This window comes from Haliotis rubra, unplaced genomic scaffold (genome assembly GCF_003918875.1).
Source record: "Haliotis rubra isolate DU_JTF1 unplaced genomic scaffold, ASM391887v1 Scf168, whole genome shotgun sequence".
NCBI classification, from domain to species: Eukaryota; Metazoa; Mollusca; class Gastropoda; order Lepetellida; family Haliotidae; genus Haliotis; species Haliotis rubra.
This window is the reverse complement of record NW_025765647.1, coordinates 970,631-998,504: the sequence shown is the minus strand read 5'-3', so window position 1 is coordinate 998,504 and position 27,874 is coordinate 970,631. Positions and strand designations below refer to the sequence as shown.

General features: G+C 40.6%; 2 protein-coding genes across 2 annotated transcripts; one reads left to right on the top strand and one right to left on the bottom strand.

The window, feature by feature from the left end:
- Nucleotides 1-968: 968 nt before the first annotated feature.
- Nucleotides 969-26,643, bottom strand: LOC124272275 (apoptosis-inducing factor 1, mitochondrial-like). The gene is given in 19 exon segments (XM_046707442.1): nucleotides 969-1,903; nucleotides 2,418-2,570; nucleotides 3,426-3,579; nucleotides 5,471-5,613; nucleotides 5,750-5,890; nucleotides 6,535-6,623; nucleotides 7,887-7,949; nucleotides 10,137-10,181; nucleotides 10,902-11,010; nucleotides 12,264-12,340; nucleotides 13,030-13,114; nucleotides 16,841-16,915; nucleotides 16,917-16,932; nucleotides 17,645-17,736; nucleotides 17,739-17,777; nucleotides 18,694-18,824; nucleotides 20,663-20,780; nucleotides 21,675-21,883; nucleotides 25,653-26,643. Coding segments are annotated over 18 exon segments (1,791 nt in total). The 5' UTR covers nucleotides 21,858-21,883; nucleotides 25,653-26,643; the 3' UTR covers nucleotides 969-1,825.
- On the top strand, nucleotides 8,521-9,817 carry LOC124272279. Its single transcript, XM_046707445.1, has 2 exons — nucleotides 8,521-8,742; nucleotides 9,276-9,817. Exons 1-2 carry the CDS (start codon nucleotides 8,645-8,647, stop codon nucleotides 9,682-9,684), a joined length of 507 nt encoding a protein of 168 aa, XP_046563401.1. The 5' UTR covers nucleotides 8,521-8,644; the 3' UTR covers nucleotides 9,685-9,817.
- Nucleotides 26,644-27,874: the final 1,231 nt, after the last annotated feature.

The window sequence follows — 27,874 nt, the reverse complement described above, 5'->3', positions numbered from 1 at the left end:
TATAAAAATGTTATTTCACGGAAGCAAGTTTAGTATTCTGTTTATTACTCTCCAAGGTAAATCAATAGGAACTGCCTACATAACGTGATTACTCTCAGCTTTCCGTGAGTCAAGCATGGTCAAATACTATTGTGACAGAGGTATTAGCATTGTGATGCCATAACTGTAAACCATTATGATGTCATATGTGCAGCATCATGTGATGTTATTATACAATGTGTAATAACATTGTAGATTTGTTAAGCTGTGATATCTTCAACGGGTGAGTAATAATATATCCTCGAGTATTTGATATTGTATTTAAATCAACTGCCCTGAGTACTAGAACGTGAGAATCTCCAACAAGGCCTGCTTTCTCAGTAGTACAGTTTAAATTGTCATTTCTGACTGAAAACTAATACAGGATGTCTAGCACCTGAAGACATACAAGAGTGAGTGAGTGAGTGAGTTTAGTTTTACGCCGCTTTTAGCAGTATTCCAGCAATATCACGGCGGGGACACCAGAAATGGGCTTCACACATTGTACCCATGTGGGAATCGAACCCGGGTTTTCGTCGTGACGAGCGAACGCTTTAACCACTAGGCTACCCCACCGCCCCAGACATACAAGAGCATTTTGTTGACTAGTGTTCTAAATACAGTGAAACATATAGACCATTATTGACTGTAGTTGATGTAGTTGAATATGCTGAAATGTATGTTCATACAGAAAAATCTAATATTTCCCATTGCATTGGTATGTTGTGGAATACCTTACTCAGCTCTTTTTCAGCTATATAGATCACATAACCCATTCCAAAGTGTTGCCTCTTACAACCCAGTCTGGGCAGACGTTCAGTCAACAAGACAGTTTCAGTAGACTCTTTGTCCAGTAGGTGGGCTGCCTCTAGAGGAGGGCAGATACTTTATCCATGGGATCACATACTTCTACACTCCACATGCCTATAGGTCTCAATTTTGCAAACATAAACAAGGTAACAGTGTAATTATTAATCAACAAAATCAACACAGAAGTAATATGCAAACTTGTAAGCTGGTTCATCTGGGGTAATCTGAGCAGCATGAAGGATCAGAAATGTTGTTTTATTTAAATTGGTTTTCATGACAGAAAAAACAGAAATTTAAAACAAATGACTGAACAAATATATTTGGGCACACTATTAAAATTATCGAAATAGTTATTCTAGTAAAACAAATATATTTTAGTATTTTTCACAATCATGCTAATTGGTGTGGAAGGAATAAACTCTTTGTCACACATGGACCATAGCTGCAGAAACACAGCACCGTACATCATAGCAATGCCAACCTGCAAGTTGCAACTTTGTTTTCAGTTGTTGTTTTTACTGCCACCATTAGAATTTAGCCCCCAAAATTGGAAAACCAACTAAATAAATATATGGTCTTTTTTATTTCAAACTTAGCATGACCTGTCTGTTTGAAGAAAGATTTTACTTTTTACCATGCATTTTGAATAAGATCCAACTGAAGTGCAAATTTTAAATCTTATTTGTTAAAGATGGCAATAGAATAATTAGAGGCTGTATAACAAGTGGGTTGGTAAAATAATCTTAACTATAATGTTTGTTTACAAGAAGACATTAAGCTAGATACAGCTAAACTTGTAGGCACAATTGAAACATATCCTCCATTAACATTTATGTATCCATGATGAGACAATGTGTAGCAAACTGTAACTGAGAAAAGAGGAAAACAAAAATTTCATACATCAGAAAAATCTCATCTCTGAAAGCACACTTTCAGATTAATCACGCATCTGAAGAAAACAATCATTTTCAATCAGTCATACTGAATAGATTCATTATCATGAAGATGTTTCATGAATGTTGAACAATTTGGCCACTTCATAAAGGTCTTCATTTTCAGCTCCATCTCGGAGGACCTAAAATAAAGAGGAAAAATTCATTGTTTTTGTCTTCATTATAATTCCTGCATTCTGATTAGGGACCTTCATAATGTATGGCTAGGGGGGGTGATGATGATTTTTATGGAGAAGCATATACAATATAGAATGACTCCCCCTAAAATTTATGTACAAAATAAGTTACACCCCCCCATCCCTGCTTGTCATGTACAAAATCAATGCCCCCCCACACACACACACCTTCCCATAATTTCTAAGCATAATTTTAAACATATTGTTATGACCCCATAGTACATGTGTACAGAATTGATGGAACCTCCCACACACACACACACTAGCTCCCCAGAACAAAATGGGTGACCCCCACCCCACCCTTAAAATCATCCTCACTGTTGATGAGACGGAATCCTCAGAATTCCATAGATCAGTGACAAATTCTCATGTTGTTCAACCATCCAAAAATCATTAAATTGGCTCTAAAATATATTTCTTTACCTATTCTGCCTCAAAGCTTGAGAAAAAGATAACTCACCTTTCTGGCAATAGGCATCTTGTTAAAAACGTTCCACAGCACAATGCCAACAATGATTTTATCCTTGAGGTAGAACACGATGCCTTTGCCAAAGTCCTCGCCTTCTTCCGGGGCCTTTGGTTGTGGAGAAGGAACTGAAGATGGCTTGGCCGCCTGAAAGAAGAAATGTCACAGTTAATACAGAAAGACAAACAAAAGTCTCAGAGCATTTCAGATCAGTTGTGGGAGATAACATGAGAATACCTAAATGTAATTTCAGGACACCCATTAAGTTACTAAAACATGAGTCATCCATAACTGAACAGAACTTGAGACACCTATCAGTTGAGAGAACTCGCGTATTTAAACATGACTTCAGAACACCCATAACTTAACCAGAAGTAAACTTAGGCCCATTTATTATTCGTTACACTGCTATTCTGAGCCTAACAAATCCTAGTAGAAGGTTGCATCAGCTAATCTTTGCCGTGGTATTGCTTGAATATTCCTAAAAGCGCCGTAAAACCATACTCACTCACTCATTCCCTGATTAGTGGAACTCATTTTGAAAATTTGACGTCAGCCTCTGAAACCTTCCTCTACTAACCTCAAAGCTGTAGGGATTTCAGGCTAAAACTGACGGCCAGCAAGTGTTACCTGTGCTGGTTGTGAAAGGTGGCCCAAAGTATAGGACGATCAGATGCAGCTACTTAGTGATGTTAATGCATGGATCATAGCTCACAATATTAATCATTGGATTGTCCGATAGAGACTTTGATTATTTACAGACAACAATTTTCATATAACCTGAATATTGTTCAGTTGGTTATAAAAAAAGACTGACTCACTGAGTTTAATTCACGCCGCTTTTAGCATTATTCCAGCAATATCACAGCAGAAAATGGTCCTCACACATTTTACCAATGTGGGGAATCGAACCCAGATCTTTGGTGTGACAAGCAAAAGCTTGAACCACTGGGCTACCCACGCACCGCAAGAAACAAACACATAAGCAACAAACAAACAAACCTGTTCTGCCTCTGAGCGAACCCCTTCCCCACTCTCCTCTACGGCAGCTTTAGGCGTGTCCAGCGCCGTGGCCTTGGCAAACACTCCCACTGTCGGCAGGCTGGAGTCCACAATTCCGATAGCTTCATACCCGACCTCCGGACCAAGGTCAGACCTGAATACAAGGTAAGGTTCATACATGACACTGTCAGATAAAGGATACAGAATGCTCCAGATTATTTTAGCCTTTGAGTATTTACACATTATTTACACATTGTCATTCTTATTGGGCATTGATATTTCTGTATTTAGTATATGCTCACTGTTTGTGCAAATAAAGTGTTATGAAGTATATAACGAATGTTTGAGTGAGTGAGTGAGTTTAGTTTTATGCCGCACTAGGAATATTCGAGCTATAATAATCGAGTCTGGACCAGACAATCCAGTGATCAACAACATGAGCATCGATCTGCACAACTGGGAACTGATGACATGTGTCAACCAAGCCAGCGAGCCTGACCACCCGATCCCGTTAATCGCCTCTTACGACAAGCATGGGTTGCTGAAGGCTCATTCTAACCCGGATCTTCACGGGTCACGAATGTTTGAACATAAACAGTGTAATCATGGCTAAAAGGTTATCACATAACTTCTATAATTTAGATCAACATAAAACACTCCACTCCCACACCATCACTGCTCCTCTCATGATCTTCACTTTCACATTGGTTCTACATCTAATTTGCAGCATATAAATCATTAGATTCCCTGTTTTCACATTGAAAATATGGTCAGCTGATGTCCTAATATTCAATTCAATTTTAATCATTGGAATAAATTTGGAAAAACAGGCCAAGACACAAAGGATAGTACACATATCCACCTTAAATATATCACTGGCTCTTGCTGGCTTAAGGAAGAAGCCTGTTGGAAATACAAGTGATGATGATAGGACAGTCACAATTTCATTCCTTATATTTTGACATTATTGGGATTTTTCAAAATATCTTATCAAAAATTCATATATTTACATAACATGGGCTGACATCTACAAATTACAAAGATAAGGAAAGAGGTTTAGGGAGGAGCTACAGCTTTGAAAACCCATTGATTCTTTTAAAAAGAGTCTGGGGTTCTAGTTACAGAGTTGTTATTCTGGGCAATATGTTATTCTGACAAAGGCAATACAAAAAACATGTTCAATGTTTCCATTCTTTATTAAAAAAAATCTCGGAACTTGAAACCTATTCAAACATGCCAGTTCCATGTCAGGTGTTAAGGGAGGCAACTCAGACACCCCTCTCAACAGCTCACAGCCCAATAAGTTGTGTTTTCAGATTAATCGGTATCACTGGAAATGACAACAGCTAGAGTTTGCAAGAAGTCACTTTTCCGCAATATAAATAAGGGAGTTGGGTTTTATGCTGCTTTTATTAATATTCCAGCAATCATACCAATGTTAGACGGTGAACTAACAAAAACAGAAATTGATGAAGCTTTGTTTGTTGTGTAAAGCCACACTCGGCAATATTCCAGCCATATGGTGGCGTTCTGTAAATAATCGAGTCTGGACCAGACAATCCAGTGATCAACATCATGAGCCGGACCACCGGATCCCGTTAGTCGCCTCTTACATGGGTTACTGAAGATCAATTCTAACCCTGATCTTCACGGGTCATGAAATGTGTCATTGACACTCATATGAAATAGTGTGCACAGGTATCTGCGAGCCTGACCAGATGAAGCTCTGTCTTCTCATTTTAATCCCAGTGAGGATTTCTGGTAAGGACATTTCCCCAGCAACCTCTGCTGGCCTGAAGAAATGACTTCACAGACCTGGAGTCAGTCTGTGTGCCTTGATTGATTGCTTGTCAACTTACCTTCGTGGGTCATTGATCAAGATATAAATCATATAATATTGTCTGGACCTGCGGTCACAGAGCTTGAATATTGCAGCACTGCTCATAATATCAATCACTGGATTGTCTGGTCAATCATTATGTACATCAATGTCATTTAGCTGGAATACTGACGAGTGTAACATGAAGCAACCAACAATCACTGACCAGAACATGGACTGATGCCAGTAAGGTTTGGCTGCCCCCGTCATATTCTCCCCAGCCAGTCTCCCGCTGACAACTGCATGGTCGTGATGCTCAACGCGGCGCCGTCCCAGCCGAATGTCATAGAAACAGGAAGCATCACCAGCCTACAAAAGACACATGGGAGATGGTTTATAGTACCATGGACATATAAACCACCGGTCATTGAAGCAACACATTGGACAAGATGGCCGAAAGCAACAATTAGCCTCAGCAAAAGAAAATAAAGTAAAGTTTACTCACCACCCACACATTTGATCGAGCCTCAAGTTCAGCGTTGACGCGGAAGCCACCATGAGATTCATCCAGCTCCAGGCCGGACGTCTTGGCAAGTTCCACATTAGGTTCCAGACCTACAGCCACAACAACCTGCTCTGCACTTACCTGAAACAGTGAGCTTGAACAATATTTCTGTCTATCAAACACCAAATTGTGTGTTCGTTTGCTTGTTGTTTAACACCACTCAGCAATATTCCAGCTATATGACAGTGGTCTGTAAATAATCAAGTCTGGACCAGACAGTCCAGTGATCAACAGCATGAGCATCGATCACCAATTGGGATACGACGACATGTGTCAACCCGGTCAGTGAGCCTGACCACCCAATCCTGCCTCTTACGGGTTACTGAAGACCAATTCTAACCTGGATCACTGGTACTGGAACCATGTACTGTAATACCTTAGACTGTAGGGCCAGCCAAGACATGGCATTGAGTGTCTGAGGCATATTTTGCTTCTGCCTTTCATTGTGTGTCAAGCTCTCTGCTAGGAGTAAGTGAGTGAGTTTAGTTATACGCCGCCTTTAGCAATATTCCAGCTACATGCCGGCATGGGACACCAGAAATGTACCCATGTGGGGAATGGAACCCATGTCTTTGGCGTGACGAGCAAACGCTTTAACCGCTAGGCTACCCCAATGCCCTCTCTGCTAGGAATGTATAATAACTTTATGAATTAATGTAAATAATTTTATAGAAATTTGAACTTTTTCGACACATTAAATAAATGTGACTATTTCTTGTACTCACTGTGCTTCCATCATTCAGACCCAGGACCACCTCGTTTTTGACAAACTCAGCAGAATTTACAATCTTGTTTGAGATAACATTCACACCCTCTGCAGCACAAAATATAAATTTCAGCATGGGGAATGTTACTTTCACAAAATCAATTCTTACCTAATAATCATGTGTTGAAAAAGACATATATACAATGAAGAAATATGGCTATGCTTTTATTATGACTGATATATACTTTCCATATAGTGTACCCAACCCCCAACTCCAGCGCCCAATATTTTACCCCATCTGTCCTGAGATCCAGAAAGAACATCAGCCTAGGATAGAGTTGTAGATGTTTAAATGAGAATTATTTTTTTCTTTTTTTCTTTAATGCTTTGACTCCTGAGTAACTCGAATACATGGCACTTTATAATGAGACAGTGCAACCTTAGATAAAAAGTAAAAAGCAGCAGTGGGTAGGATCTTTCGTGAGACAATGGTCAAATGTTTCCTGTAATGAAAACATGGATTAACACTGGTATAATGTACTAAGCTTTTGGTTCAAAGTCTACATATGCAGATACTGCTTAGAACTTGATCAAATTACATTATTGTAGTGTACCTAAGCATAACTATATTGTAAAATATGGACTCCCATAAATCTATATGGCCTCACATAGCTCCAGACAAAATCGCTCGCTGTATGATCCCCAGGGAGTTGAAAAAGTCTCGGAAAGTACGATAGTGTCCTATGACCAGGGATAGTAATGTACGTAGCGCCGTGAGCAGGATATGAGTGAGTGAGTTTGGTTTTACGCCGCTTTTAGCAATATTCCAGCAATATCACGGCGGGGGACACCAGAAATGAGCTTCACACATTGTACCCATGTGGGGAATCGAACCAGGTCTTGAGTGTGACGAGCAAACGCTTTAACCATCAGGCTACCCCACCACGCCTAGTAGGATATGAGAGCCATATAAGCGGACTATTACTATTACTGTTGAGAATTTGGATCAAAATGAAGACACGAAGCTGTCACGGAGAACAACTCCTCCATTGTTTGTAAAGATATTTTCATGGCTAAATCCTGAGCCCTAGAAGCATCATTACAAGCAGCAAAGTTTCCTCAATCATAAAGATTGAATCATTATTACAAGCAAATAAGATTTCTTAACCACAAACATTTCCTGTCTTCATAAAACATGAAACCACTCCCTTCCAGGGGTGGATTTAGGATTCTGAGACGAGGATGCCACAACACCCAAGTCCTGAAGTTGACTACAAGGAGACACGGTCAAGGGTGAATTTAATATATAAGGTGTCTAAAAAACAAGCTGTGCGCAACCCACATCCACCTTCTGTAAATATGCCCTCGTACCTGCTTGTACCTTCTCGGTGGTCCAGTTGCTAAGATACTCTGGCAGGACACGGCCCATGTTACCTGTATCAGACAGGACAAGATATCAGCAACAGCAACACTAGATTTAAACAACGAGTGAGTTGACCACAGACAGCTCTGATCTAACAATTTCATGTAAATCATTGACTCTGGGCCACACAAACCAGTGACTAAAAGCATGAGCAACCAGCATCACCATCAGTGCAAGCTGACGCGATCAGTGACATCATAGAGCCTGACCACCCAATCCACATTGTGGACTACCTTTTTATTAATTTGTATAAATTTGTAAACTTAATTTTAGAATACAATTGTTGAGTGTATTATATTGCTTTATTCTTTGTTGGTTTCACAACAAGTTGCTTCACAGACTTATCTCCTCTTAGCTACTGCATCAGTTTCAGCTTTGAATCAACATGTAACCTTGTTCTGTCAACATTTGATGGCAAACTAAGTTGTTTAGCAACTGACTGCTATTTTACTTCATAGTGTTCCCCCTAGGCACATTTAGGAGGGCGCTGCGCCCTGCGCTTTGATTTTTGAGCCCTGCCCTTTTTGTTTTGCGCCCTGCCCTTTTCGCCTCAATTTACAACAACCCGTGTGTATTTTCCGGATTTCATTAAGGACGGAGTTCTCTCCCTTTCTAGGGGGAACGCAAATTGCTTTGATAATGATTAGGAAATTGGCATTTAAACCATGGCGAAGTCAAAGGTGTTTAATTCGCTTTACAGATCACAATGCCTACCAAGGAAAGAATCAAAAGGAAAAGAGAAGAAGCGGTGAAGGTTGAAGCAAGGAAGTGTCGCCGACTAATAGATTTCTTCGCTCCTAACAGGTATGTGCCTCTAAGTTCGTGATTTTTAGGCCGTTGATTTCCATTTCCATTTCACATGCCTTTCAAATAAAACCTTCAGTTATTAAAGACATCGATGTGTGAACTACATGGGATGTATTTTGGTACCATTGGGGGACCGATATTCATGTGACTGTGCTGTTTAGGTGAAAATCTGAAACTCGAAAATGTTCGCCATTTTTAATCCATCGGCAATTTGAAATTGATCTTGAATTATTTTGTTGCTTGTCCTGGGAAATGAAATAGTTAATTCAGCTTGCGTAACAGCTTCACTTGGTAGCCTTGTTTTTAGTGTTTAGTGTCGATTTCATAAAAATGTAAGTCTTGAAGGAGTAAAACTATTTTACGATTTCAAACAATGGGAAGCCACACCCTTGTCGAGGCTCTCCACAGTAGATACTTACATTCAGGTGTATTATTGTGTGATATGTTTGTTTTAATAATTATGATTGCAAATTTAATATCTAAGAATATTTTGAATATGGTATATTAACTTTGTATATATTTTTTTTCAGACCGGACTTAGACGAGTCAGAGGTAGTTTCCTATGAAAACTCAAGGGCACACGAGACAGAGTCAGTTAATCCAACACAGAACAAAGATGGTGGTCACAAGACTGCATTTGACACAAAGTGGCAACAAAACCGTCCCTGGTCGAGGTACTCAGAAGATTACAAAAAGAAGGGAATGATGTTTTGTTCATTATGTTCTAAGTGGAACACCAAGGGCAGAAATGGACTTAATGTCGACCAAACACAGATTGAGTGGAGTCAAGTAAAGGAGCTTGACACCAGTTCACCCTCCACCATTTTGAAGACTCAAGCCTCAACTTGGAAACTTGAATCCAAACATTGTTCAATTACTGTCCATTCATGCAACTGTGATTGTCAACTTCTGAAGTTGAGAGAGTGTTCTCAAGAGTGAAACTGATTGTGACAGATCATAGAAACAGACTCAGTGTTAAAAATTGCAACAGACTTCTCATGATTAGCCTGAATGCATCGTCAGTTTCAGACATTGACTTGAAGAAAGTTGTGAACAGATGCTTGGCAAGAAAGAAAAGAAGATTGTAAATTGTTGTTTGCGTGTTTTGTGAAATTGTAAACAAATGTGATAACAGATTAATGCCTTGAAATGCTCTTTTTTCCAAGTTTTGATCTTAAAATGCAAAATGACAAGAGTAATAAATGAACTTTAGAAATAAAATTATAAGAGCATTTGACTTCATATACATTTTGTTATTGTTATTTTTTCAATAATCCTCACCAAAATGCCCTTTTAGATTATGAATTGCCCTTTTTGCTTAAGTTACCCTGCCCTTTCTGAATCCTAGGGGGAACACTACTTCATCAATGAATATAGAAGTTTTCACTCACCTGCTTCAGGAAACACTTGATACACTTTCATACCATTTTTCTTGCCTGAAAACAAAAATATTTTCATTGATCAACTTTTACACTAAGACATGTCCAGAACTGTTTACTCACAACTTATTATTTACATTGGGTATTGATAGCGATCTGTGGGTGTCAGTAACTTTTCACTCCCTTGATTCCATTCGTTTGATTATCAATACACTACAGTGTACACAGAGTCACAGAGTCTTGGTCTGAAGATCCAGGTTGGTAGGTTGGAAAAAACATTATTTAAAAATTTCAGTTTTAAATCCTGTCTTAACATAGAGCATTTTAAATAATATAATTATAGTAAAATAACATAATTATAGTAAAATCAACAGGAAAAAAATATAAAAAATTATCATTTTAAATTTTTTTAAAAGTTAAATATATTTTTTAATTTGTAAGTTTTAAAAAGATGAGCCAAAGATGGTTAAAATACTGGATATACAGTCTGTTCGTGTAAATAGACAAGTGTCCATAGTTATTTACTGGAACAAAGAAAATTACACATATTTGATCGAACTGAACACGTCTGGTGACTGACACAGTGAGTGAGTTTAGTTTTACACCACTTTTAGCAATATTCCAGCAATGTCACGGCAGGGGACACCACAAATGTGTTTCACACATTATACCCATGTGGGGAATCAAACCCAGGTCTTCAATATGACGAGCGAACACTATAACCAGTTGACTACTCCACCCTCCCTCTGGTGACCGACTATACGATGGTCCACTCACTTCGTTTACCCAGAGCACAAGCCAGCTCACTGCCGAGGAACCCCCCTCCGATTACAGCCACAGACTTGGCATATTTTGTGGCTTCATCCAGATGCTGGAAGTCACTGATCTGTAAATAGAAACCTCTGGTAGAGTGGACATCAGATTTCCAGGACACTGGCTTAAACTCTTGGGACCTCCGCCATATGTTCTTTGTTTCCATCGCATCATGCAGTGGTCCATATTAATTCATTTCCAGAATTACGCATTATGAAAATTTGTCAGAGGTGCCATTCCTTTTTCAGCTCCAAATAGTAACTTTGCTTGGAAAAAATCGTATTTTTTAGAAACTGATAGTAACACGTTTTAAACAGTTATATCATGCCTTTTAGCTATTATATAGGTATATCAGTAAAAGTTGTGGTAAATAATGAATTGATCAATTAGCAGGTGTAATGAATATGTTTTGGCTATAGTTACACTATATCTGCATAAGTAGTGTATAAAATAGTTTTGAAATATGGCCTGTCCATGGACTGGCTGTCCAAAAAAGTGACCAGTCCTGAACAAACACAGCCAGTCCCAAAAACTAAAGCAATAAAATATCAACAAATGTTTATGTTTTTCAAATATTTCCCCCAACCAAAGGACGGCCTTACTTATTTAATAGACTGTCCTTCACAAAAATATACACTGGCATAAGACGCATTATCTTTTTCTGATTGGACACCGAAAGGGGGGGGTTCTCAGGGAATCCTTCCTACTGACCAATTAATACTTGTGTACCACAATGTATTTACCTGTAACTGCTTACAGTTATGTCATAGGTTTACTGTAAGTTTACATACCGGTACCGGAAATAAGGACCAGAGATCTTGAGTATCTTGATGGACGAAAGCATTATTAATGACAATTACTCAATAGAATCACAGACATTGAGGTCTTAGTAATAGCATGTCATGCACAAAATTTCAGAAATTCGGACTTTCACCATGATGATCAAAATGTCGTAATTTCAGGTGTAAAATTGTGACAAATATTGAATATGTTGTATTGATTGGCACCTCTGGTTTGTGTGTGTGTTGTGTTGTGTTGTGTTGTGTGAGTTGTGTGAGTTGTGTGTTTGTGTGAGACAGAGAGAAATGTCAACACTATACAGACACTTCTCTCAAGATTGCCAACTGCTCAGATGACACAATGTAATTAATTTGTGATGTCAGAACAATGTCAGAACAATGAAGCACTTTGATATTGGATGACTTCAACTGACACACCAGCATTGAAAACTGCTCAGATGCAAATGTACAATCATATAATCATTACACATGGTCACTGTACCCTGAGGGTAACACACAGTCATGTCATATCTTCTATCCAACTTACTGAACGGAACAGGTTTATCCTCTGTTTCACTTTTTCACCAGCTCTCTCCAACACCGGCAAGTTGCGTGGCTTGCCACCTGAAATGGAGAATACAGGTGAGTGACTTTTATTATCCCCCCGGCATGTAATGCGGGCATGTAATGTGGGGATATAGTCAAACACGCTCATCCGTGGTGATCTGTCCAGGTCTGCATAATCATTTTGTTTCCAGAGCTATGGAAAACGTTTTGGAATTATAAAAAGCGTTCAATATTTTTCAAAAAAATTGGTAGATATATCAAACAGAACCTAAAGTGGTGCCTTTTGCTATTTACAGACTTTTGTGATTTATTGTTTTCTCAGTTTCCATGGAAACGATTCAGACTTAGTCTCAAAAGGGAAGGGTGGGCTTCATTCCCGGAGCACAACTCGAAAACCTTTCAATATCTTTCAACAGAACTAGGCAGATATATGAGACAGATCTTGAAGTGGTGCCTTTTGCTATTTACAGATTTTTGGCATTTATATTTTTCATGATTTCCATGGAAACTATTTTGACATAGTCTAATAAACAATCATGCTGGACTTTAAGTAACTGTCAGATGATTTGTTCTTTCAAATATGTGGGGGCCAGGGAGATATGTCATCTTCTGATGACTCTTGTTCTATACTAATCTTTGACTACTGCACTTATCTCTGCTATATTGAGGTCTAGAATTGTTCCGGATCAGATGATATGTTTTTCAGCTCTCATTCTCAACTGCCCGGGGGTAAGCAGTGACTTTACCTGTTGCAATAAGGCACTTATCAAAGGTGATTTCTGATCCATTGTCCAACCATACTTTCTTCTGTGAAGCATCAAGCTTTGTCACCTGAAATCATAATTAAAGAAGAATACAGTGAAGAGTTCTGGGCCTAGATTTTCGAAGCTATCTTAGCGCAAAGATAGTCGCAAGTTAATGTTAATTTATGGCACTTACGACTATCTTAGCGCTAAGAGTGCTTTGAAAATCTAGATCCTGGTTGGTAAATGTGAAAACAGTCAGTAGCATGCACAGTTTGTTATGGGCATACACACACTTTCCTATCAGCTAGGAATAAAATACTGTTTCTTCTTTTTCCATTTACTGAGAGCAAAACAAAGTAAATGAAGAGTATATCTTTATACCAAACAAGGTTGTATTTATTTTTTGGCTGGTTAACATCATGCTCAGCAATATTGTGGCAGTCTGTGAGTAATAGAACCTGGGCAGGCAGCCCGGTGATTGACATTGTGGCAGTCTGTGAGTAATAGAACCTGGGCAGGCAGCCCGGTGATTGACATTGTGGCAGTCTGTGAGTTATAGAACCTGGGCAGGCAGCCCGGTGATTGACATTGTGGCAGTCTGTGAGTAATAGAACCTGGGCAGGCAGCCCGGTGATTGACATTGTGACAGTCTGTGAGTAATAGAACCTGGGCAGGCAGCCTGGTGATTGACATTGTGGCAGTCTCTGAGTAATGTAACCTGGGCAGGCAGCCCGGTGATTGACATTGTGGCAGTCTGTGAGTAATACAACCTGGGAAGGCAGCCCGGTGATTGACATTGTGGCAGTCTGTGAGTAATACAACCTGGGCAGGCAGCCCGGTGATTGACATTGTGGCAGTCTGTGAGTAATACAACCTGGGCAGGCAGCCCGGTGATTGACATTGTGGCAGTCTGTGAGTAATAGAACCTGGGCAGGCAGCCCGGTGATTGACATTGTGGCAGTCTGTGAGTAATAGAACCTGGGCAGGCAGCCCGGTGATTGACATTGTGGCAGTCTGTGAGTAATAGAACCTGGGCAGGCAGCCCGGTGATTGACATTGTGGCAGTCTGTGAGTAATAGAACCTGGGTAGGCAGCCCGGTGATTGACATTGTGACAGTCTGTGAGTAATAGAACCTGGGCAGGCAGCCCGGTGATTGACATTGTGGCAGTCTGTGAGTAATAGAACCTGGGCAGGCAGCCCGGTGATTGACATTGTGGCAGTCTGTGAGTAATACAACCTGGGCAGAACAGCCCGGTGATTGACATTGTGGCAGTCTGTGAGTAATAGAACCTGGGCAGGCAGCCCGGTGATTGACATTGTGGCAGTCTGTGAGTAATAGAACCTGGGCAGGCAGCCCGGTGATTGACATTGTGGCAGTCTGTGAGTGACATTGTGTGATTGACATGGTGGTCTCAGAGTAATAGAACCTGGGCAGGCAGCCCGGTGATTGACATTGTGGCAGTCTGTGAGTAATACAACCTGGGCAGGCAGCCCGGTGATTGACATTGTGGCAGTCTGTGAGTAATAGAACCTGGGCAGGCAGCCCGGTGATTGACATTGTGACAGTCTGTGAGTAATACAACCTGGGCAGGCAGCCCGGTGATTGACATTGTGGCAGTCTGTGAGTAATAGAACCTGGGCAGGCAGCCCGGTGATTGACATTGTGGCAGTCTGTGAGTAATAGAACCTGGGCAGGCAGCCCGGTGATTGACATTGTGGCAGTCTGTGAGTAATACAACCTGGGCAGACAGCCCGGTGATTGACATTGTGGCAGTCTGTGAGTAATAGAACCTGGGCAGGCAGCCCGGTGATTGACATTGTGGCAGTCTGTGAGTAATGACATGGTGGCAGTCTGTGAGTAATAGAACCTGGGCAGGCAGCCCGGTGATTGACATTGTGACAGTCTGTGAGTAATAGAACCTGGGTAGGCAGCCCGGTGATTGACATTGTGGCAGTCTGTGAGTAATACAACCTGGGCAGGCAGCCCGGTGATTGACATTGTGGCAGTCTGTGAGTAATACAACCTGGGTAGGCAGCCCGGTGATTGACATTGTGGCAGTCTGTGAGTAATGACATGGTGGCAGTCTGTTAGTAATAGAACCTGGGCAGGCAGCCCGGTGATTGACATTGTGGCAGTCTGTGAGTAATAGAACCTGGGCAGGCAGCCCGGTGATTGACATTGTGGCAGTCTGTGAGTAATAGAACCTGGGCAGGCAGCCCGGTGATTGACATTGTGGCAGTCTGTGAGTAATAGAACCTGGGCAGGCAGCCCGGTGATTGACATGGTGGCAGTCTGTGAGTAATAGAACTTGGGCAGACAGCCTGGTGATTGACATGGTGGCAGTCTGTGAGTAATAGAACCTGGGCAGGCAGCCCGGTGATTGACATGGTGGCAGTCTGTGAGTAATAGAACCTGGGAAGGCAGCCCGGTGATTGACATTGTGGCAGTCTGTGAGTAATAGAACCTGGGCAGGCAGCCAGGTGATTGACATTGTGGCAGTCTGTGAGTAATAGAACCTGGGCAGGCAGCCCGGTGATTGACATGGTGGCAGTCTGTGAGTAATAGAACTTGGGCAGGCAGCCCGGTGATTGACATTGTGGCAGTCTGTGAGTAATAGAACCTGGGAAGGCAGCCCGGTGATTGACATGGTGACTAATGATCTGTACAACTGGGACACAATGGCATTCGCAATTGAAGTCATCAAGCTTGACCACTGCATGTTTCGTACAACAAGCATAGATTGCTTTAAATACAATGTCAGTGCAGCACCACTAATACTAATATCATGTATACTGACCTACCGTATTTCCTCTAATCAGTGCTGGGGATAAAGCAGCTCACTAACGATCACGGTAATCACACCCAGTAAGCGCAAAAGCGCTGGGCCTCTAATAAGTGCCAGGTCTGGAAGTCTGTTGAAAAAATAAGCACCCCGAAATAATGTCCCTGGCACTTATCAGGAGGAAATACGGTATATGTCCACTGAAACAATATCACTACCATTCCAGTTTCCACCAAAACTGAAACCATGTGACGCCACACCACTGAAACCATGTGACCTTGGCAACCAACAGCAGAGTGACGCCACACCACTGAAGCCATATGACCTTGGCAACCAACAGCAGAGTGACACCACACCACAGAAACCATGTGGTCATGGCAACCAACAGCATTGTCATCCTTTCATTGATAGTGATCTGTACTCCTGCCTACATTCATTCCTTTTCTCCAATACATATTCATAATTCATCTATACATCAAGATACATAGGTACAAATAAGCTCGTATCTGTATAAGTTACACAAATATTTATGTGAAAACTCAATTCCTATTAAGTCTATTGCGAACAAGTACGCTTGAATTTTTGTAAATACCCAGTAAATGTGATCTTACATGCGTACACACAAAAATGTCAAATCTTAGCTTGCGTACCGGTGGATAGATAAAATAACCGAGGTATATTGAGAGGTTCTATTTCAGGACATGAACTTGGCAACTTGTAGTCTTTCTTATTGTTTCTCATAATACAGATCAAATATAAATAACAAACATTAACATATAAACTTTATTATATTTTACAATTATGGAAAATGGAAAAATTACCCAATTGAGTTTGAGTGAGGTGAGTACAATTTGTTTGGTTACTCAAGGGAAAATTAATTGAGTTGAACACAAGTACATAAGTCAATGACCCAAAATGTTATCTGTAGCTCTGAGATAAACCTCAAAGGTATTACACAGACACTAAGGTTCTAGTGGCAAATACTAACAACAGACATTTGTCTAAGACTTGTAAAATCCAATGTTACCTTTCTCCCTTGCAGAATTGCGACACCACCATTTTCTTGGTGGGACAGTTTCTTTGGTTCCACATAGAAGCTCTCCCGGTTCGAAGAACAGGCTGGAGCAGAAAACATGGGGTTATAATATTGTTGCTCCAAACACAAAACAAGAAGGTATCACTTGGGTACTGCCAATGACAATAAAGGAAACTTGTGATGGGGAATTCTAGATATTAGATGCCTGAACATATGGTGTTTTGATGGTGAGCCTCAGGATGGATGTCCTTACTGACTATAACATTTGACGGACACAATTCTCAACCAGTTCTCAGGGCTTAAATATTACTACAAACTGGAGTGAGTGAGTGAGAGAGTTTAGTTTTACGCCGCACTCAGCAATATCCCAGCTATATGGCGGCGGTCTGTAAATAATCGAGTCTGGACCAGACAATCCAGTGATCAACAGCATGAGCATCGATCTGCGAAATTGGGAACCGATGACATGTGTCAACCAAGTGACCACCCGATCCCGTTAGTCGCCCGTTAGTCGCCTCTTACGACAAGCATAGTCGCCTTTTATGGCAAGCACATGGGTTGCTGAAGACCTATTCTATCCCGGATCTTCATGGGTCACTACAAACTGGAACTGAATAAAATCAACAGTAAAAAAAAGAGTCTGAGAAGGATTAGCTTCAAATTTGGTGGATTAATAGATCAGGGTTAATACTACCAACAGTCATAAATTTCTAAGGCTGGACGAGTGCAGGGTGATGGAGCATTGTGAAGGGAGACAGATTGATATTACAAGGGCATCCCCTACATGGGTACTACCTTCTCTCCTTCCCATTCCACTGCTTGAACTTTAGCTTCTTCACCCCCTCCTTGTCCTCACTGAACCACATCTCCTTGGACAGTGGAGGGCGCGCATGTACGGGATGCGCTTCTCCTCACCGATCAGGAGCACCTGCAGCACAACATTGCCGTGGTACCAGAGGAATCTGAGATGGTGTTAGCATGTTACAGCAAGATTGAGATACTGTTGCTATGGTTACTGTGAGAATGAGATGGAGTTGACATGTCACAGTCAGACTGAGATGGGTTTTCTTAGAAGGCAGTTTGTGTAGTACACTCCCCAGGGAGTTGATAATGATAAGCAAGTGCAAACTGAGACACTGACCATATAATGATAATTTTATGCTTTGAGGAACTAGTAGGGTTACAATGATGCATAAAACTTTCGATTGCAATTGTTGAGTCTCCAATAGCAATTGGAAGCAAATGGTAGAAACGAAAAACTATTGATAGTATGTTGCTATCGATAGCCTAGTAATAGACTTCTGGTGATGAAAACACAGTGCAAAATACAGCAAGTACCAGATGCATTCTCTTTGATTAAGAGTTGTCTGCCCCTGTTGCCTCTTAAACAAACTTGATCTGGGTTTCAAGTTTCTTGTCTGTGTTTAAAAGAGACTGAAACTACTTCAGCTTGTTTTTATTTCATATAAACTATACATTCATTTGGGAAATGACTTCAAATGAGACAATTCAAGGAGAAAAAACTAGACTATTGCTATAGTTGTTTCCCCTTCAATAGACACCCCTAGTAAGAAGCTAAGTAGAGATACAGCTCAGTATAGTAGTGGTAATGTGTTTGTTTGTTGTTTATGACTGCACTCAGAAATATTCCAGCTACATGGAGGTAGTCTGTAAAGAATCCAGTCTTCAATCTACGCAGTTGGGATACAATGACATGGGTCAAGCAAGTCAGCGAGCCTGACCACCCCCTTACAACAAGCATGGGTTGTTGCAGAGCAGTTCCAGCATGGACTCTATGCACAATGATACATAACATTTGAAATGACAACAGTAAGACACTGAACCTGGGCCTTGGGGTCCCTGGACTTGATAGCCCTGAAGGCACCGAAAGATGCAGTCCCTGCCCCTATAAGGAGGTACTGGGCGTGGCTGGGGATGTCAGGGACCTTGCTCCAGTCAATTCCAGGTGCCGCTCCTGGAGGTCATCAAATAACATTCAGTGAGTATTTCAGCGAGTCAGTGAATCATTGGGCCACATCCAAAATTGTTTGTCATCAATTGCAGATTTGAAAATTGGAAAAGAAACCAGGATTTTTTCGTTTTTTATTTTTAACAAATATTTCATAGTACATGGTCTTGAATTTAATCAAAAGTATAATGAACATATTGTTTTAAGTCAGGTGTACACCTGACAGCTTTACATCAAGGGAGGTAAATCTGTCATTAGCATTAAGTGGAGCCCTTTCAAAAGCTAATCTGATGTCATGCCTCTAAATATTTCCGAAGATAATTCCATTATATCAACAAGAACAAATGGTTCAATTAAACATTTTTAGATAGTTAGCTAACCTCTCAACAAAATGACAAATATGTCCACATGTTTTCAATACATAAAAAGCTACACGATCATTGTACTGCCATGAAATATATGCGATACTGCACTCACGCAGTAAAGATAACTCTAATTGAAGATTTAAACCGAAAATGTAGAAAATTTAGGAACAGCTGTATAAATATAAGGGAAAAAGAAAGAACTAACCACCAAGGTTGAAACGATGAGACACATTTCTTTCTTTTTTGGAACAGTGAAGGAGTGAGTTTGCTTTTACACCGCTTTTTAGCAATATTCCAGCAATATCACAGTGGGGGACACCAGAAATGGGCTTCACACATTGTACCCATGTGGGAAATCGAACCCAGGTCTTCAGCATGACAAGCGAACACTTTGACCACTAGGCTACCCTACAACCCCTTTTGGAACAGTAGTTCGTGCTCACAAGTACAGGGTAATGGATAGAAGGGTTAGTGTAGACTTCACGAACTTCTAGAGAATGGGTTTTGAAACATGTCACAAATGTTTTGAAACATTGTAAACCAAAAGTCACTGTGTTCTTTAATCTGATTGGTTGAAAACATGATCAAATGGTATTCGATTCCCGGAAATCCGCTGCGTATTAAAACATACAAACATCGCTCACACCATTGTATTGTTACATCGTCAGCTGTGATGATGTCATTCAAATCATAATGTGACGTAAAGTCCGAATGACGTCACAAATGAGCAGTTCAGATGCCACCATGGGAGACAGCCGAAACGGCCGGCTGATGACATTTCACTGCTGTACCCGTACTCGATGTCAATGAGTGCAGACACAAAAACGTGTGTGGACCTTTTGGTTTACTTTTGTGTTTACAATGTCGATAAACATCATGTGATTGCCAATTTCGGGTGTTATTGAGTATTTGAAGCACAGATGTCCCAGGGAATATTTCATTTGAAAACTCCGATGCTGGCCAGATACCTTGTCAGTTCCAAATGAATTCCCATTAGTGGTGGTACGATTAATTGAAATAATCGAGGATTGGTCGCAATGACTAAACGACCAAGCAATCGATCATGTTTTCTCATAATCGAACACAAACAATTCTGGAACACTTGTTTTCATTAACAATATTTTTCACAAGGTTGGTTTTGTCTGTTACATTTCATAAGCACTACAAGCTCGTTTCAACTCATGATTGAATTTATCTTAAAGATTCCAAGAAATTTATGTTCCTAACATACTAGTTATCCTTTAAAGACGTGAAATTTTGCCAACAAAAACAAAAAGAACTACATGTTTTTTCCTTATTTTTATGTGCATTAACAAATTTCATTAATGACGCTAACCAATTTCTTTCGATGATTGATCGGTTGTAATGAACCAATCATCAATTATAAGATTTTAACCAATTCCCAACACTAATTCCCATGCTTCAAATACTCAATAACACCCGGAAATTAGCCAACACATGTTTATCTCCTAAATGTACCTGTGTCAGGTGATTTTTCTGTCTGGGTCCCTGATGCGTCCCCTGCTGCATCAGCAGAATCCTTCCCCTTGCATAACGGAGGCGTGCTGTGAAGATACACAGCGCCTGACTTCCACAGCTGCAAACAAGACAACATTCAAGTTATCATACAACAATTGTCAGTTGCTTGTTGCATGCTGTGACTGGCGCGGACTGGTAGGGTAATGGTTAAAGTGTCTGCTTGTCATGCTGAAGACCCAGGTTCGGTTCCCCGCATGGGTACGATGATCATCTATGTAATCAGGACACAGTGACATGCTTTACGAAGTCAGTGACTGCGAGTACCCATGTCCCATTTGGTTCTTCTTACATCAAGAATGATCTTTACGGTGTTATCTTATGCTGCATTTAAAATATTCAAACAAGCTCACTGCAAAAAAGATTTGCATACGCTGTGCTTACGTGGATAATAAAACCCAGGCCTTCAGTGTGGGGGTGAGTGTGTTCGTGTCTTTTATTTAGGGGGAGGGGGTAAGGAGTGTGTGTGCTGAGAAGGGTAGGTATTTACCTGGTTGATTGTTCATCTAATTGCCCGCACACTGTCCAACCATCCATCTATCCATCCACCCAATCATTATCCATACATTTATCCATCAAATTATGTAAAAATCGAAAATCTACTCCACAGAGTCATACAGTTTTTAATTCATGCCTCACAGAATGGGAAAATATACACTGTCAATCCCTAAATGATTTTTGGTCCAATGAGTGAGCGAGTTTAGTTTTATGCCGCACTCAGCAATATTCCAGCAATATGGCGGCGGTCTGTAAATAATCGAGTCTGACCCAGACAATACAGTGATCAACAGCATGAGCATCGATCTGCGTAATTGGGAACCGATGACATGTGCCAACCAAGTCAACGAGCCTGACCACCTGATCCTGTTAGTCGCCTCTTACGACAAGCATGGGTTACTGCAGGTACATTCTAACCCGGACCTTCAAGGGTTTTTTGGTCCAAAATGAAACTTACCACAAAATATGTAATGCCTAGAACTGCAGCACTGGCCCCCAGCATGATGTTCCACCTGGCATTCCGGCGACCGTACCCCTCCTTCCAAGACCCTTCAGGCACCGGGTGAAAGTCCATGGTCACTTTGTTTTCTTCCACTATTTGTTTGTCGGTCTTCCAGTGAGATGGGACCTGGCCTCCCATACATCGCACATGTTGTGTCTGAGGCACTGCAAAATGGAAGTCTACTATAGACATCGTACAAGGTTGTTCAACATGTTCAATCAACAATTGAGGTATTTTTTTCCCTCGATCATTGGATGTCAATCTCAACGGCACATCTTATTATCAATCTCAACTCCCTGTGGAGTATACAACTCTTGCAGCCACTAGGCGCACCGAGTTATTGTGGCTTTCTCATCCTAACGAGTAGTGATGTTCCGATGATCGAAAATAATCGAAAATCGATCGAAAGAAGGATTTAAAATGATTATCGTAATGATTGTAAAAATATATTTTCGATTTTCGGTTTTTGTATAGCACCCTTGAATAAAGTAAACTAACCATCAAATTTGACGAATGTTCACGAACAAACATGCGCTCAACAGCGTAAAGCTATGCACATTGTAAAATTTTAACCACTTTTATTGTTTAATTACAATTCCAGTGTCTTTCTTGCATGCGTGCATTTCATTGCATGACAGCATTAGTTATTAAAAACACATTAATTAGAAAAAAATGTGGAAAACCCCTTAACATTGGTGATTACAATAAAAATGTATATATATTTCGATTATAATCGATAATCGTTCACCACAATCCTCCGATAGTCGATAGTGGATTTGGTTTCCGATTCCCAACACTACTAACGAGGTACCCACTCACAGCTGGGTGGACTGGGACACATAGTCACAGTACTTTGTCCAAGTTCACTGCACGTTGCTGTACCCGCAACTAGGTGTTTGCACGTATTCATGTGGCCAACATCTGGTAATATACCAACGGATTCGTGGGTTCTTTTAAGTGCACAGGGTTGTGTACTGTACACTAGGGGTTGTGACAACACTGAAAGAGTCTGCACACAATGTTGACTCCAAGGTTTTTACACCCGGTCACAGGTGGGCTCGATCCCAACACCTCAACCTCGCTGGATCACTAGCCTGGCGCTTTAGCCAGTTCGCCCACCGAGCCCCATACTGGCAACACTGCAAGCACAATTGGTGATGCAGGCGACACAGTAAGTAACAAGTAATGACAGAATTTAAACCATGAGGTTCGGCATGGTAATATCAGCGCCAGTGAAGTTGAATCTTTAGTATACATAACCATAGACTGTAAAAGATAAACAGTATACCAGTTCAGTACTTTCAAGGGACACTTTCAATATTCCGATCATATGTTTCACATGAACCTTTCACTGATGTTATTGATACCCATGCAGGTCTATAAATGTTTAAATAATACTGATAAGTATAATACATGTATTATATCTAGTTGGAAAAAGGGGGAAAATATCATTGACAAAGTTATCATCCTAACCAGACATCATATATTGTTCCTCCAAACATAAATCACTGGAGTTTTGGTCCATTTTCAATAATTGACAATATATAATTGGAAAAATACATAATTGCCTTTTTCTGTAGGTATATGATAAAATTGACCCACAAAGGGCAGCAGTTAATTGCTAAATATAATCTAGGCTGATCCAATAAAGACTAAAACTAGAGTTTTATCCCTTCTCAGTGGGATCTCAGACAAGTTTTAACTTTTAATCATGTATTGATATTCCTAAATTTGTAATGGCACCTTTAGAATACAGTACCACAACTTCTCGTGAGGACGATCTCTGCCGTAGGTCACGTGTCATTAAGACAAGCAACCAGTTTGTGAGAACCCGTCGGACGCGAACCCGCGACCTTCGGATTGTTAGCTCGACAGCTAACCGACTGAGCTACGTCCACACTGTTGCACAATGTGCAAATTTATCGAAGTCATTCCTGTGACGCCACGAAATGAACGGAAAGAGTCGAATAGGTCACGGACAATTCACAGAATGCTACGGGTAGACTTGGTGTCTCGTGATTTTATTCTCCGGACAATTGCGAATGGATCCGATGCCATTTGGCACACTCGTCCCATTCCGTAATCTACAAATTAACGTGTGGCGTGGAATGAGCGATATGCCTCAAACTGAAAAGGGTTGTTGGCGTCAGGCGTAGATTTCCACGGTGCATGCATGAATGGCGGCGGCTTTATATAAATCGGTGATTTTGTGACAGAAAAGTGATGTAGGGAACACTGTAAGGATAATGTGGATCGCACTAAGGAACGAGGGAGACATGAGCATGTAGTGTGGCGGTACGGTGGAGTTAGCCTTGAATCATTACTTTACAAAATTTATGTTGCGTGTGAAAGAGGCTTGAGTGCAAATTCCAGACCAATTTCCATTAGCCCAAAATGTCTACATTAACCCATTTCATAATGTACTTTTCGGCGTTTTTGGTTTCCACCGGCTTTGAAATAAAAGTATTAAAATGCAAAAGGAAAAACAACAAATGGTACTCACGTATTACACCGGTCATGTACCTGCTATATTGGATTAGGTCCCTAACCCTAACCCTAACCCTAAACCCTAAACCCTCAGCCCTAACCCTAACCCTAACCACTTGAAATAATCCTAATAAATAGAATGCATTGACCGAACCACCGGACATGTACCTACTATATATTGCATTAGGTCCCCAACCCCAACCCTAACCTAAACCCTAACCCTAACCCTAGTCCTAGTCCTAGTCCTAGCCCTACAGCCCTAACCCCCAATCCCTTGAATTAATCCTAATAAATAGAATGCATTGACCGAACCGGCATAAAACGACTGGCGTGTCTAGTGTAATGCATTATTACCTTCGAAAAATAAAATACTAATAAAACACTTTTCTATGTAATGGTGCAAATTACTGAATGACAAATATATATATGTAAATTTAAAAAATTAAAAAATACAAAATACACAAAACATAACACCTCAGCAGCCCGTAATACAAATAAATATGAGTATATTAGTGAAAAAGAAAAATATTTCAAACTGGTGCTTGCAAAATATTAGCATCCGCCTTGATATACAACTACTGGAAACTCTCAACATCGTTGGGCTTATGCAATGACATAGCTCGTAGAGATGAAACACCAGTGAGCGGAGCTTATACGCACTCGCTGAGCCAGACAACCGTGTTGCCATGCAGGCGTCATAAGGCATTGTTTCGAGAACGTGCTTTCGAACAAAATCACATCACATTACGTAAAAGGGTATTATGACGTATTTTTAAAGTTTGTGGTGCTGTATTCTAAAGGTAGGCCGTACATGATATGGGGGGGTCACTTATTTTGTACATAAATGTTACGGGGGTCATTCATATTGTACATGCTTCTAACAAAAAATCATCATCACCCCACCCATAAATTATGAACGGTCCCTTAGCACTATTCCAAGGTGGCTGGAATACGAGTTTGTTTATCTACCCTTCCCACACCATATCACTCAATATTGTAAAACACAATTTCTTCATTTTCAGTCCCATTAGAAAATGTTTTGTATGATATTAGTAAATAAAGTGGCGAAATATACATAAACATGATGGCATATTATAATATATCAATAAAAAGCCAGTACTCTGGTTTTGAAAGCATAGTTTGTGTTTAAAAAGGGAGGTAACTCTAAGTCAATCCTCCAACATTCAGTGGTACCGGTGAGCTCGTGACAAGACATTTGCTCCCATTCACATGAACAAACAAGGCGAATGTTTTACATATTGTCTTCATTTTAGATACAACAATACTGACTCTCCTAAAATTGTTTCCTTCCTTTCGGATTATGACCTTCAGACATTCCTATCACAACATGTTCAGTTGGATACCGGTAAATATTTCACGTGCATAGGGAACGTCTCAAGTTCGAGGAGTGGTTTGCATGTCGACAAAAACGTAAGAAACTCTTACAATCCTCAGCAATAACTCGTCGCGATAGAACTGCAAACCCCCTTGAAAAGGGTACAGCTCTTCCCGGACCACGCACCTAAACAGCGCCGCCATATTTGTTGACTTTTCAACCTCCCACGTTAGAGAGTAAAGCTCCACACAGCGTAACAGGTGTGGCAAGCTCCGAAGTCGGGATTCATTCATTCTACTCAAGAACAGCCTCAACCAATCAGAGAGACGAGTATGCGAACCCCGACCTGCGATACATTACTTGGCTTCCGTTGTCTGTTGTGGGCATGAGAATATTAGGTCTGTGAAAACTTTCACAGCTCTCAGAGTGTTCGTTCTCTTTGTGTGACTCGCAAGATCAAGATCACCACGTGTCACAAGGAAACACTATACCGATACCTACCACAAGTCGTTCGGTTTCCAACACTTTTGGACAAGTACTGTGATTCGAAAGCATCGGAAAATGGCTGCAAACATTGCTACAGCTGGTTCCTACAAGAATCCCAAACTCCTCGCCGTCAGAGATGTGGAAATTGATAAGAGTGGAAAATTCAAATACATTCTAATGAAGGTCCACGACCCTGAAAAGGATCGTGAATTCAAGCACATTGTCCGTGGATTCTCCAAAGCATGTTTCCACGCTGACATTTACGACAAATTCTCCCCAAACATCGAAGCAAGGGGACTGGATTGCGAGTGTGTTGGAGGGGGACGCATCAATCACGAACCCTCCAAGAAGAGCATTCACATATATGGCTATTCACAAGGATACGGAAGAGCTGATCACTCGATCACGCATGCGATTATTCAGCGAAAATTCGGATCAGAGTACGAAATAACTTGGTCAAATGATGGCTACTAGGACGGAGGCCGTGTACACAGCCTTCCGACTACCACGATGCCGAAAGACAAGTCGACGGATGCGACATGGACTGTGACAATAACACAAGGCTAGGATGACTGTTAAACAACTGTCTGTTGTGAAATACTACGCCAGTGTGAAAAGGACCACTCTGACATTATCTATTATCCGAACTTATAAGTATACACGTTTGTTTGTTTTATAAGCCATCATATTCATCCCAGTTTATATCATAACCAGTTCAGGTTAGGGTCCTTCGTTATTTGGATCTCTGTAAAATAAAAACAAAATACGTTACAGCTTTAACCTTCGTTTTATAACCATTTTATAACTTTCATTAGCTTGGGAATGTTTCTTCTGGGATTTACAGATTGTTTATGATAATATATAACTGACTGGGGCACCTGGATGTTTTAATGTATCCGTCGAAAACTTTCGTCGCAGATTCACATCACCAAGTTGGGATGTTTAACCTGGCCATGCATTAGAATACAACCTGAAAATGAACGTGATTCGACGCATGTGTCAGATTTTGGTCAACACGTTGAGAATAATCTAGAATTGATTAACCACAGACGTTTCAGCTCATCTACGAACTCCCAAATATCGTATTACAAAGCTGGGCATTTACCGAGCTTATTAAGAAAATAACAAAGTTAGTCATAAGCGCGTTTGATATGAAATATCTTCATTAGCCTGGTTTAATGCATCAATGTTAAACATCAGCGTTGTTTATGCAGATCCTTAGAAACATCTTTCATATATTGGAAGTAAGTCTGGATTTATCAAGAAGATCTAAAGGCATAAGGTGTACATGACTGAAAGGTGAGTAGAACCACTCTTACTCCCCTCCCATACACCCTCCCTCAGTACTATCAGTGTGAGAGATACATCCCGCGTCACTGAGTACCAAGAGGTAGTGATGCACCTCACGGATTCTGATGCTGCGTGTTGTTCAACCTCCCACAGAGAGACGATAAACCCAGCTGATGTGATGAGGATGCTCGTTCACCACGTTGCAAGAAACACTGTTTACGATATACCTCATATTTCAAATTACACACAATTTATGAATAATAACATGTATATTATACAATAACAGCGATGTATCCGTATAGACCTTTATACGTTTCTGCCACAACGGCATAGGTGTGAATAAGAAGGATCGAGGCGGTATCGATCAGTACCTAAACGCTGCTATAACAGTTTCCTAAGTAAAAGATATCTCCTAAATTGTCTACTTTGTACTCAACTTCTAAAAAATGCCTGTCAAACTGTTAAAGCATCAAAATGTAATTAATGTTTCCAGGTAGATCGTTTATTGACTTTTCTTCCTGTGTTTTTCTTTTCTTTAGAAATACCTTTTGACGTG

Bases quoted from the DNA above. Each gene is read 5' to 3' on its own strand.
- LOC124272279 (XM_046707445.1), top strand. From the start codon at position 8,645: ATGCCTACCAAGGAAAGAATCAAAAGGAAAAGAGAAGAAGCGGTGAAG. The intron at 8,743-9,275 runs GTATGTGCCTCT...ATTTTTTTTCAG, and splicing joins GATTTCTTCGCTCCTAACAG to ACCGGACTTAGACGAGTCAG.